We start from the raw sequence: 13,854 nt of genomic DNA, 5'->3' as shown, positions 1-13,854 counted from the left end.
CCAAGTTGCCCTTAAAACGGACATGTCTGATTTCAAGAGGAAACTCTGGCAATATCCATAGTAACTTTCCACCTCAGCTTCTCTCGCTTTTCAGGGTTCACTAGATAGGCATGTTGTTGGATCGGGGCCCAGTCCCCAATGTCATGCTCTAGTACATTTGGGTTGGCACATCTGAGAATGAACACAGATATTCTAAAATGACATTATAAAATGATCCCTGATATTATGTCAATATAATTGTACCCAAAAATTGTCAGTTGGTTGCATAAATCATTGATTACTAAATGCTACATTAATTGTAAATATGAAATATCAAACCAAATGTACACCCCTTTGTTATGTATTGGCAATAATTAACTTAATGGTGAGGCATAAAATAATAAAACATGTATCTTTTGTCAGGCTGAATGTTTGAAATATGAGGTGATTTGAGTCATGCTTCTTCAGTAGTGGAATAAAGACAATTAGAATTTGAATGTTGTCAATAAATGCTGGAGTGATGTAGGATTGTTAATACAATTGATTATAGACCAATTTATTATACTGAGTCAATGTGTATAGGCTGCAAGGACATTGAATTTAAGTTGTTTTCAAGTCAATGAAAAAAACGACATCTTCTCAACTTTCACTTTCAACTAAAACTGAATGTGTATTGGATGTTGGGCATAGTCTTATTTTCAATATCTTTTCAATTACATTTTGCTAGGTGGGATATTTTCCATGCATGGAAAGGGGTTGGAGGCAAAGGACAAATAAATAAGTGCTACGAAACATAACAAGCATTTCACAAACACTACAGTGTATAAATAAGACGCATTAAATAAAACCACAATGAGGACAAGTTTTCATTAATCATTGGGTACATCGTACGAAAAGCATCAGAATTATCTTAAATAGGAAAACAATTCAAGTTCAGAATCACAACATAAAATACATAGGCATTTCATCATTAAGTCCTTTAGGAAATAATGTCTGGTGGGCTGTCTAAATCAATAACCAATATGCAGAAACAGTTTGTGATAAATTGAAAACCTAAACATAACATGTGCTATATACACAAACATCTGCCACAATAATCATATTACTTGTATTTTTATTAAACAAGCTTCTTATAAACTGCACAAGCACCAGAAACACTGTTGTTATGACAAGTAGCAATAAATCACTGATATCGATTAGGGGGGAAATCAGGTTGTACGTGCTGTTGAAACTAACACAACTAAAAAAACACATGGAAATGGGAGATATATTTTACCTCACTGGTTAGAGGACAACCTGCAGAAGACAGTCAGCTACATTTTGGAGTGATGCATTTAAATTTAGGGGTCGCTAAACAAAGGAACACAACACTTATTCATCGATATCATGCTAAAATCATTTGTGTGACAGGAGGGAGATGAAGTTGCACGTCCTGTTAAAACTAACAGCTCAAAAACCACACAGAATCTGGGAATAATGTGTACATCCCTGGTTAGAGGACAACTGGTAGAAAACAGCCAGATACATTTTGAAGTGTTGCATTTTGATTCCAGTGGGTCACCAACATGGTAAGTGGAACACAACTCTTTTTTTGTTAGTCACTTTTTGTTAAATCACATAAATAGTAACTCTTCCATTTCAGAGCCTGGATTTTCCCTCTGAGGCTAATATCCATATAATGTTGAAATCAATAGAACAGGGGACAAACGTTTAGGGTTCTACATTGTGACATTATTAAAATACTCCTTCTACAATGTTAAAACATTCTACATTGTGACATTAATTCATTGATATCATGAAACAACTCCTTCATGTATGTATTTTCTGATATTTGATCAGAGATCTTTTATCAGATTATCTCTGGTCACAGCTATGAGGTTTCTCTCCTGTGTGTCTTCTCTGGTGTTGAGTCAGAGAGCCAGAATCAGCAAAACTCTTCCCACATTGATCACAGCTATAAGATTTCTCTCCTGTGTGTGTTCTCTTGTGTGATGTCAGATGGCCAGATTGACCAAATCTCTTCCCACATTGATCACAGCTATAAGGTTTCTCTCCTGTGTGTATTCTCTGGTGCACTGTCAGCTGGCTAGATTTACCAAAACTCTTCCCACATTGATCACAGCTATATGGTTTCTCTCCTGTGTGTGTTCTCTGGTGCACTGTCAGATTGCTAGATTGACCAAAACTCTTCCCACATTGATCACAGCTATAAGGTTTCTCTCCTGTGTGTCTTCTCTGGTGTAATATCAGACCCCCAGACTCAGTAAAACTCTTCCCACATTGATCACAGCTATATGGTTTCTCTCCTGTGTGTGTTCTCTGGTGCACTGTCAGATTGCTAGATTGACCAAAACTCTTCCCACATTGATCACAGCTATAGGGTTTCTCTCCTGTGTGTCTTCTCTGATGAATTTTAATGCCTGTTGATGAGGTGAATCTCTTCCCACAGTCAGAGTAGCGGTGAGTTCTCTTCCCTGTGGGTGTCTGCAGGTGTTTATTGAGGAGTTCTGATGTGGAGAGACTCTTCTCTGCCTCGTCAGCATCATGAGGTTGTTGAGGCTCCCCAGAGGATCCACGATAGTCACGTCTCTCTCCTGTGTGAACAACAAAGTCAGACAGATGATTAAAGGCCCACAACAGCGGTAATCCACTGTAAAAGGTGATGCCAACAGCGGAGCCATGATGTTATACAACAATTGACGTCTGTAATGAATGTTAACATGATTTAACAATTGTCTTAAAATGAGCAAGAACATTCATATTTTGTCTTGTTTTCACATTAGTAGTAACATCTAAGATTGTAGGCTAGAAATAAGTTATTCATGTTGTTGAAACTCTAAGCAGTGTGCCAGGCGACTTTTGGTCTCCAATATAGGCCCCTTTCTGTGTTTGCTAAAATTGCGGCACGAGGGCAATTTGATTGCAGAAACTCCTCCCTGCTAATGAGGAAACCGATAGTTACGGATGTACTATATCTGCCTGGAGCAAAAATGGTGAGCAAAGATTTTAGTTTTTCACAATGTATTCTGAATGAGGGAAAACTCAGGGAAGTAACTTCCATTTCCAGGTTGCTTATGAGTGCATTTCACACTACTTTGGATTATAATTGTAAAGCTCGCTTGAATGTCCTGCTTAATATAATGTTTGCTACAGTATTAAGAACCGAGTTAATGACAGTATCCATTTGGGTGTTGTCAATAAAGTTATGATTTTTTAAATGTATTTTTTATTACATTTTGTTTTTCACCTTTATTTAACCAGGTGGGCCAGTTGAGAACAAGTTCTCATTTACAACTGCGACCTGGCCAAGATAAAGCAAAGCAGTGCGACACAAACAACACAGAGTTACACATAAACAAACGTACAGTCAATAACACAATAGAAAAATCTATATACAGTGTGTGCAAATGGAGTAAGGAGGTAAGGCAATAAATAGGCCACAGCAGCGAAGTAATTACAATTTAGCAAATTAACACTGGAGTGATAGATGTGCAGATGATGATGTGCAAGTAGAAATACTGGTGTGCAAAAGAGCAAAAAAGTAAATAAAAACATGGGGATGAGGTAGGTAGTTGGATGTGCTATTTACAGATGGGCTGTGTACAGCTGCAGCGATCGGTAAGCTGCTCAGATAGCTGATGCTTAAAGTTAGTGAGGGAGATATATGTCTCCAACTTCAGCGATTTTTGCAATTCGTTCAAGTCATTGGCAGCAGAAAACTGGAAGGAAATGCGGCCAAAGGAGGTGTTGGCTTTGGGGATGACCAGTGAGATATACCTGCTGGAGCGCGTGCTATGGGTGGGTGTTGCTATGGTGACCTGTGAGCTGAGATAAGGTGGCCTAGCAAAGACTTGTAGATGACCTGGAGCCAGTGGGTTTGGCGACGAATATGTAGAGAAGGCCAGCCAACGAGAGCTTACAGGTCGCAGTGGTGGATGGTATATGGGGATTTGGTGACAAAACGGATGGCACTGTGATAGACTGCATCCAGTTTGCTGAGTAGAGTGTTGGAGGCTATTTTGAAAATGACATCGCCGAAGTCAAGGATCGGCAGGAAAGTCAGTTTAACGAGGGTATGTTTGGCAGCGTGAGTGAAGGAGGCTTTGTTGCGAAATATGAAGACGATTCTAGATTTAATTTTGGATTGGAAATGCTTCATCGGGGTAGGGGGCAGTATTTTCACGTCCGGATGAAAAGCATGCCCAGAGTAAACTGCCTGCTACTCAGGCCCAAAAGCTAGAATATGCATATAATTAGTAGATTTGGATAGAAAACACTGAAGTGTCTAAAACGGTTTGAATAATGTCTGTGAGTATAACAGAACTCATATGTCAGGCAAAACCTTAGAAAAATCCAACCAGGAAGTGTGGAAATCTGAGGTTTGTAGTTTTTCAAGTGATTGCCTATCTAACACACAATATACATCCAATATACAGTGTCTATGGGGTCATATTGCACTTCCTAAGGCTTCCACTAGATGTCAACAGTCTTTAGAATGTTGTTTCAGGCTTCTACTGTGAATGGGGAGAGAATAAGAGCTGATTGAGTCAGGTGTCTGGCCGTCAGCCATTATTTTAGTTACGCACGCAGCCATGAGCACAAGCTCAGTTCTCTTTCCTTTATGAAGACAAAGGAATTATCCGGTTGGAATATTTTTGAAGATTTATGATAAAAACATCCTAAAGATTGATTCTACACATCGTTTGACGTGTTTCTACAAACTGTAATATAACTTTTTTGACTTTTCGTCTGGACTTTAATGCGCGCGCCTTCTGCATTTGGAATAGTGAACCTAACGCGCGAACAAAATGGAGGTATTTGGACATAAACATGAACTTCATCGAACAAAACGTACATGTATTGTGGAACTGGGATTCCTGGGAGTGCATTCCGATGAAAATCATCAAAGGTAAGTGAATATTTATAATGGTATTTCTGACTTCTGTTGACTCCACAACATGGCGGGTATCTGTATGGCTTGTTTTGGTGACTGAGCGCTGTACTCAGATTATTGCAAAGTGTGCTTTCGCCGTAAAGCTTTTTTGAAATCTGACACAGCGGTTGCATTAAGGAGAAGTATATCTTTAATTCTATGCATAACAGTTGTATATTTTATCAACGTTTATGATGAGTATTTCTGTAAATTGATGTGCTCATTCATCGGGGGTTTTGGAGGCAAAACATTTCTGAACATTACATGCCAATGTAAAATGGGGTTTTTGGATATAAATATGAACTTTATGGAGCAAAACATACATATATTGTGTAACATGAAGTCCTATGAGTGCCATCTGATGAAGATCATCAAAGGTTAGTGATTAATTTTAGCTGTATTTCTGGTTTTTGTGACGCCTCTCCTTGCTTGGAATATGGCTGTGTGGTTTTTCTTGTCTAGGTGGTGTCCTAACATAATCTAATGCTTTCGCTGTAAAGCGTTTTTGAAATCGGACACAGTGGTTGGATTAATGAGAAGTGTATCTTTAAAATGGTGTATAATACTTGTATGTGTGAGAAATTTGAATTATGAGATTTTTGTTGTTTTGAATTTGGCGCCCTGCTATTTCAATGGCTGTTGGCGAGGTGTGACGGTAGCGTCCCACCTACCCCAGAGAGGTTTTAACATGCCGGTACATACTGCTGTAATAACATGCAAGCAAATTGTCAGCCAAAATATTGTGTAAGGTAACTTACTTGAAAAGAAATGTCTTTATTACATTGCTTAACATGTTCTTAACATTTGTCATAATTAGTTAAAGCAATGAATTTGTTTCGGCTCTCGTTGGACTTCGGCTGCATATTTTCCGCCATTTTCTTCAAATCTGAAAATGTTGTGAAGCTACGTCCATTTCATGAAGAATTGCATTATGGGCCCTAAAGTACTGCGTGTATACGTCGTATTTTGGCGAATTTAGTACGACATCCGGGAACTTTTGGCATACTAACTACATCAACGACATCATAACCGCCATCGATAAGAGACATTACTGTGCAGCCGTATTCATCGACCTGGCCAAGGCTTTCGACTCTGTCAATCACCACATTCTTATTGGAAAAATCGACAGCCTTGGTTTCTCAAATGATGGCCTCGCCTGGTTTACCAACTACTTCTCTGATAGAGTTCAGTGTGTCAAATCGGAGGGCCTGTTGTACAGGCCTCTGGCAGTCTATGGGGGTGCCACAGGGTTCAATTCTCGGGCCGACTCTCTCCTCTGTATACATCAATGATGTCGCTCTTGCTGCTGGTGAGTCTCTGATCCACCTCTACGCAGATGACACCATTCTGTATACTTCTGGCCCCTCTTTGGACACTGTGTTAACTAACCTCCAAACGAGCTTCAATGCCATACAACTCTCCTTCCATGGCTCCTTCCAAACTAAATGCATGCTATTCAATCGATCACTGCCCGCACCTGCTCGCCCGTCCAGCATCACATCACAGCAGCAGGTATATCTCACTGGTCACCCCCAAAGCCAACACCTAAAATTGCGACAAGGGCGATGCGCACACAATTTGATTGCAGAAACCCCTCCCTGCTAATGCAGAAACCGCTAGTTATGGATGTAGTATATCTGCCTGGAGCAAAAATGGTGAGCAAGTGGCCTAAGCTGTGCCATTAGAGATTCTGGGTTCGAGTCCAAGCTCTGTTGCAGCCGGCCGCGACCGGGAGGCCCATGGGGCGACGCACAATTGGCCCACCGTCGTCCAGGTTAGGGGAGGGTTTGCCCGGCAGGGATATCCTTGTCTCATCGCGCACTAGCAACTCCTGTGGCGGGCCGGGCGCAGTGCACACTGACCAGGTCGCCAGGTGTACGTGTTTCCTCCGACACATTGGTGCTGATGGCTTCCGGGTTGGATGGGCATTGTGTCAAGAAGCAGCGCGGCTAGGTTGGGTTGTGTTTCGGAGGACGCATGGCTCTCGACCTTCGCCTCTCCTGAGTCCGTATGGGAGTTGCAGCGATGAGACAAGACTGTAACTACCAATTGGGGAGAAAAAAGTGTTGATTTTTTTTTAAATATATTTAAAAAATGGTGAGCAAAAATTAGTTTTCACAATGTATTCTGAATATTACAGCACTAGATCAGGAGTGCTACTCAAGGAAACTCACATTAAGCTCTGTGTCTATTCACTAATTCACCACCGTGGGGGAAACTCAGGGGAGTTCTCATAGGCTGACAGCAAATAAAGCCTCCGTTTCCAGGTTGATTATGATTATTATTATCATTTGACACTACTTTGGATTATAATTGTAAGGCTCGTTTGAATGTCCTGATTTAATATAATGTTTGTGTTATTGTCGAAAATGTACTACTTTATATTTAAAAACGACTTCAACCAGTAAAATGATCATTGGCTAGTTTTTCATCAGCCTGACATCAGCCTGACAATGAGATTTTGTCCACGCCAAAATGGTCTATAATCTCACCTAACAATAACATAGACCTACTGTAGGACCCATAACTTCACCTAACAACAACATAGACCTAGGACTATAAATCATTTAATATTTCAGGTGAAACAAGGAGACTAAAATGTCTTTGTCATGACATTTCATAACCTGATCACCAGATCATTTTGTGAATAATCCCACTAGGCTACTCTGTAATGTGTTGTCATTCTAAATGTCCTGAATAAAGGAAAATAGCTCTGTGTGTTGTACAATAGCCTATCCACCAAGGAACAGTTCTCTACACATTATGAGCTAAGTATCTCCGTTTCCAAACGGACTAACGAGACCCTACTGTAAATCAAGTAGACAATAACACATTATAAATATCGATTTGTTTGGGATGATGGATTCAACGTGGAGCACGGCATAACTGTCTTTACTGATTTCCTGGATCAGCTGATGATAGTTGAATATGTGACTGTAACTAAACAGCTACAGTATTAAGTATTATGCGTAATTATTTAAGAACCGCATTAATGACAGTATCCATTTGGGAGTTGTCAATAAAGTTAAGGTGACTCTCGGTTAGAACCATTGGATTTAGTAAACTGAAATGATTTAGGATTTCTGTGCCCATGAAAACTGTTTTCCCAGCGTAATATAAGGAGACAATAAATGTTACGTAGTTAGAGAGCATTTCAGAGATCTGAATACAAAAAACTGTCCGACAGCAAGATCCAGTATATAAGTTAAAGTTCATCATATGACAAGCTTAATGTTATGACTATAACTACTGTTCCCTGAAGGAGGGGAACTAGGTACAACATACTATTAAATCCACACGTTATGACTATAACTACTGTTCCCTGAAGGAGGGAAACTAGGTACAACATACTATTAAATCCACACCTCGCTGGAAGCCCCGCATTCCACAGGTGATGAGCGTGAGACTCGGATATATTCCTTAAATGATTTAATCCTTAAATTTAATACCTCACTTCACCGACCCAGGAAGTGGCGGAGCCAAACAGGTGTTGTAACTCGTTCATAACTGGCACGCAGATCGGTAGAAATGGTAAGATAAATTGGCACTTCAAACGGAAATGGAAAAAGTTTTCGTATTTTACCGGAAACTTCAGGAGCATAACGTCAGAATTAACGAAGGCCAGCAGCAGGTGGGGAATTGGTTATTTTCTTCTGGTTATATTGACCTCTGGCTTCCTCAAGTCATTTGTGTGTGTTAATTATTTAATCAAACGCTTGAAGCATCAGTTCAGTTCAAGTTCTGCACATACAGTTGATTTTATTAAACACATGGGGTGTGTCTATATGAACAAATACACGTCATAACATTTCAACCAATCAATTGGTAGAAAGAAAATACTATTTTTTTTAAAAATCTGCCCTAGAACATACAACATACATGCATTCAGACCCCTTCCCTTTTTACACATTTTTATTATGAAATAGATTTTTTTTTCAATTATCAATTTTCAGACAATACCTCATAAAGACATCACAATACCCCATAAAAGTGAGAAAAAAAGTTTAGAAATGCTTGTATATATATATATATATATATATATATATATATATATATATATATATATATATATATATATATATATCTAGGTCATGCCAGTAGGCTACAGTAGGTTGTATCTCTCTAGGTCATGCCAGTAGGTTACAGTAGGTTGTAACTCTCTAGGTCATGCCAGTAGGTTACAGTAGGTTGTAACTCCCTAGGTCATGCCAGTAGGTTGTATCTCTCTAGGTCATGCCAGTAGGTTACAGTAGGTTGTATCTCTCTAGGTCATGCCAGTAGGTTACAGTAGGTTCAATCTCTCTAGGTCATGCCAGTAGGTTACAGTAGGTTGTATCTCTCTAGGTCATGCCAGTAGGTTACAGTAGGTTGTAACTCTCTAGGTCATGCCAGTAGGTTACAGTAGGTTGTATCTCTCTAGGTCATGCCAGTAGGTTACAGTAGGTTGTATCTCTCTAGATCATGCCAATAGGTTACAGTAGGTTGTAACTCTCTAGGTCATGCCAGTAGGTTACAGTAGGTTGTATCTCTCTAGGTCATGCCAGTAGGTTACAGTAGGTTGTAACTCTCTAGGTCATGCCAGTAGGTTACAGTAGGTTGTATCTCTCTAGGTCATGCCAGTAGGCTACAGTAGGTTGTAACTCTCTAGGTCATTCCAGTAGGTTACAGTAGGTTGTAACTCTCTAGGTCATGCCAGTAGGTTACAGTAGGTTGGAACTCTCTAGGTCATGCCAGTAGGTTACAGTAGGTTGTATCTCTCTAGGTCATGCCAGTAGGTTACAGTAGGTTGTAACTCTCTAGGTCATGCCAGTAAGTTACAGTAGGTTGTATCTCTCTAGGTCATGCCAGTAGGTTACAGTAGGTTGTATCTCTCTAGGTCATGCCAGTAGGTTACAGTAGGTTGTATCTCTCTAGGTCATGCCAGTAGGTTACAGTAGGTTGTATCTCTCTAGGTCATGCCAGTAGGTTACAGTAGGTTGTATCTCTCTAGGTCATGGCAGTAGGCTACAGTAGGTTGTATCTCTCTAGGTCATGCCAGTAGGTTACAGTAGGTTGTAACTCTCTAGGTCATGCCAGTAGGCTACAGTAGGTTGTATCTCTCTAGGTCATGCCAGTAGGTTACAGTAGGTTGTATCTCTCTAGGTCATGCCAGTAGGTTACAGTAGGTTGTATCTCTCTAGGTCATGCCAGTAGGTTACAGTAGGTTGTATCTCTCTAGGTCATGCCAGTAGGCTACAGTAGGTTGTATCTCTCTAGGTCATGCCAGTAGGTTGTATCTCTCTAGGTCATGCCAGTAGGTTACAGTAGGTTGTATCCAAGTGGAAACAATTATCAACCCAATGTGGAAAGTGTTGAATGTGGTCAACAACAAAATGAATGGCTTATTTGCTACGTGAGGTTTACTTGATCTAACAGAAGTTTCGTAATGATTAAGTTGTTACGTGGACACGTGACATACCGACAACTTTGATAAAAACACTATAGGAGTTGTCTTCAGATCGCTATGCATATTCATGCTAGTAGCTTAGCATCTCTCTCCATTGAATACAGGCGGTTGACGACAACAACCCTCATAGAATATAAACAATAGATTACAATAATAAGATGTATCCACCAATCCAAAGACAGGATAGGCGGGAGCGAGACAACCCACAGTGCAGCTTTGTGGACAACGACTCCCCTTGTCAGGACGGAGAGACATCTTGTCAGTATATCCATAATCTTTGGTGTAGCCAACCCAACTCTCACATGGCTCTATTGGGGGTCACGGTGTGTAGTAAAACATCACTACATTAAAATCACTACATGCTGTGGCCCCCCAGTCTGCGGTCAGCAGATAGACCCTCCTCAAATATATATGTTAAGTCACTTTTTGGAAACGGAACGGAGAAAACAAGGGGTAGCTTGTCTCTACGTCGTCTGATTCTAGACATATCAGTCATCATCCCAGGACCCTCCGTTGAAGAGGTATTGACGAGCCAACTCCGAATATCCAAAGTTAAAAACGAATTGAAGGCGGTACTTACTGGTGTTAATCAGATCTCCTGTCTCCTCCTCTTCATCTTCCAATGTGACAGTAATCTCTCCTTCCTTCTTCACTCCAAAAACAGCATCATCCTCTTCTTCCTCTTGTTTAACTGAAACGTCTTTCTCTTCTTCTTTCACTGTAACAGCCTCACCCTCTACTTCTTGTTTTACTGTAACATCCTCTTTTTCCTTCTCCTCTTTCACGACAATGTTCAGCCCCAGAGCTTCTTTCTCCGTCCAGCAGACCTCCTCTTCTTTAACAGGAGGGGAGTAGTTTAGGGAGCTCATGTTCGGGGATGTTAGCTAGCTAGCTATCATTAGCGACTAGGCTAATGCTAACTTAACCAGCCAGCTATTATAGCTGACTAATAAAAATAACGTAATATTAAATTAAATAGGTTAACAAGTAGATACGATAGAAGTGTGTCTAAAACACAGTAGCTAATATAGACCGAAAGCGTCTAAATAGCTTGAATCTTTCGGCTATGTTGGCTAGCAAGCTACCGAGGTGGTTGACGAGCTGTTTATGAAGAACCGTCCACTAGATTATACGTCACGCTGCAGCATCGCCTGAAAGACGCACATCGCCGTCTGCTGACTGGAGGGAAACGCAGTTGAGGATCAGATTTTAATTACAGACAAAGATTATTTTACATGAATTTAATTAACTTTTTTTAAATGTAGTTTATAGCGTATTCGGAAAGTATTCAAACGCTTTACTTTCTCCACATTTTGTTACGCTTTATTCTAAAATGGATTTAGGAGAAAATGTTCCTCATCAATCTACACACAATACCCCATAATGACAAAGCGAAAGCAGGTTTTTAGAAATGATCAGAAATGTATTACAAATAAAAAACTAAAATACCTTATTTACATAAGTATTCAAACCCTTTGCTATGAGACATATTACAGACATATTCAATCTCTCCCTATCCCAGTCTACTGTCCCCACATGCTTCAAGATGTCCACCATTGTTCCTGTACCCAATATATATTTATTTTATTTAACTCAGCAAGTCAGTTAAGAACAAATTCTTTATTTACAATGATAGCCTGGCCAAACCCGGACAACGCAGTGACTCCCAATCACAGCCGGATGTGATTCAGCCTGGATTCAAACCAGGGACTGTAGTGACGCCTCTTGCACTGAGATGCAGTGCTGTAAACCGTTGCACCACTCGGGAGCCCAGAAAGCAAAGGTAACTGATCTAAATGACTATCGCCCCGTAGCACTCACTTCCATCATCATGAAGTGCTTTGAGAGACTAGTCAAGGATCATATCACCTCCACCTTACCTGATACCCTAGACCCACTCCAATTTGCTTACCGCCTCAATAGATCCACAGATGATGCAATCACACTGCACACTGCCCTATCCCATCTGGACAAGAAGAATACCTATGTAAGAATGCTGTTCATTGACTATAGCTCAGCATTCAACACCATAGTATCCTCCAAGCTCTTCATTAAGCTTGAGGCCCTGGGTCTGAACCCCGCCCTGTGTAACTGGGTCCTGGACTTCCTGACGGGCCTCCCCCAGGTGGTGAAGATAGGAGAAAACACCTCCACTTCACTGATGGGTGCTCAGCCCCTCCTGTACTTCCTGTTCACCATGACTGCGTGGCCACGTACGCCTCAATCATCAAGTTTGCAGACGACACAACAGTAGTAGGCCTGATTACCAGCAATGATGAGAGCCTACAGGAAGGAAGTGAGGGCCCTGGGAGTGTGGTGCCAGGAAAATAACCTCTCGCCCAACGTCAACAAAACAAAGGAGATGATCGTGGACTTCAGATAACAGCAGAGGGAGCACCCCCCTATCCACATCAATGGGACGCAGTGGAGAAGGTGGAAAGATTAAAGTTCATCATTGTACACATCACTGACAAACTGAAATGGTCCACCCACACAGAAATGTGGTGAAGAAGGCGCAACAGCGACTTTTCAACCTCAGGAGGCTGAAGAAATTTGGCTTGGCAACTAAAACCCTCACAAACTTTTACAGATGCACAATTGAGAGCATCCTGTATCACCGCCTGGTACGGCAACTGATAATGCCTGCAACTGCACCCCCCCGGTGATGCGGTCTGCCCAACGCATCACTGGGGGCAAACTACCTGCTCTCCAGGACATCTACAGCACCCGATTTCACAGGAAGGCCAAGAAGATCATCAAGGACAACAACCACCCGAGATGGTCGATGGTCACTATGAAAGCACTCCAGAGTTCCTCTGTGGAGATGGGAGAACCTTCCAGAAGGACACCATCTCTGCAGCACTCCACCAATCAGGCCTTGATGGTCCAGTGGCCAGACGGAAGCCACTCCTCAGTAAAAGGCACAATATTCTAATTAAAAAGGTACACTGTATTTAAAGGGATGGCTTAAGATGGAAAGGACTGAAAACCCTATTGAAATTAAAACTCCATGAGAAAATATGTTGGCCAACAAGTGTGAGGGTTTTCAGCCGTTTAATGAAATGTATTCAGAGTGCCCAAGGTAGGTATGCAGAGCATGAAATTAGTGTGTAGGCAAAGCATACATTCCTAAATGGGGATCGGCCCCAGTCTCCTGATAAAACACAGACCCCTCCTCCTACAGCAATTTCATGCTCATTTTGAGAAAGTGGCACTACAGTCTCCTGGTAAAAAAATACTTTGCCAAAAAACCCATGCAAAGTGCTGGAAGTGTGTTGATTTTATGGATCTACTTTTGATGAAATAAGGAAAATATTCAATTTACTTTTAGGGAAGAAATTGTACAATAAAACCGGAATAAACGTTAAAATCCCCACTTGCTCCTTGATTATCGATAAACATTTTGGGCATTCAACAAAACATATAGCGTCCTCCATTACTCTGGGTACAGCCTACCTCTGAAAGCAATCTGCACAAACCTGATCACATTCGACAT

The 13,854-nt window shown here is 41.0% G+C and overlaps 1 protein-coding gene across 1 annotated transcript; it reads right to left on the bottom strand.

Annotated features, from left to right (window-relative positions):
- Positions 1-1,647: 1,647 nt before the first annotated feature.
- LOC145866985 (uncharacterized) lies at positions 1,648-13,854 on the bottom strand. Its single transcript, XM_082971040.1, has 2 exons — positions 13,815-13,854; positions 1,648-2,507 (listed from the first exon to the last, which is right to left on the bottom strand). Exons 1-2 carry the CDS (start codon positions 13,852-13,854, stop codon positions 1,834-1,836), a joined length of 714 nt encoding a protein of 237 aa, XP_082827166.1. The 3' UTR covers positions 1,648-1,833.

This window comes from Salmo salar, unplaced genomic scaffold, assembly GCF_965601325.2.
Source record: "Salmo salar unplaced genomic scaffold, fSalSal1 ptg000152l, whole genome shotgun sequence".
Classification (NCBI taxonomy): Eukaryota; Metazoa; Chordata; class Actinopteri; order Salmoniformes; family Salmonidae; genus Salmo; species Salmo salar.
Note: the sequence above shows the minus strand (reverse complement) of the source record. Positions and strands in the feature narration are given on the sequence as shown.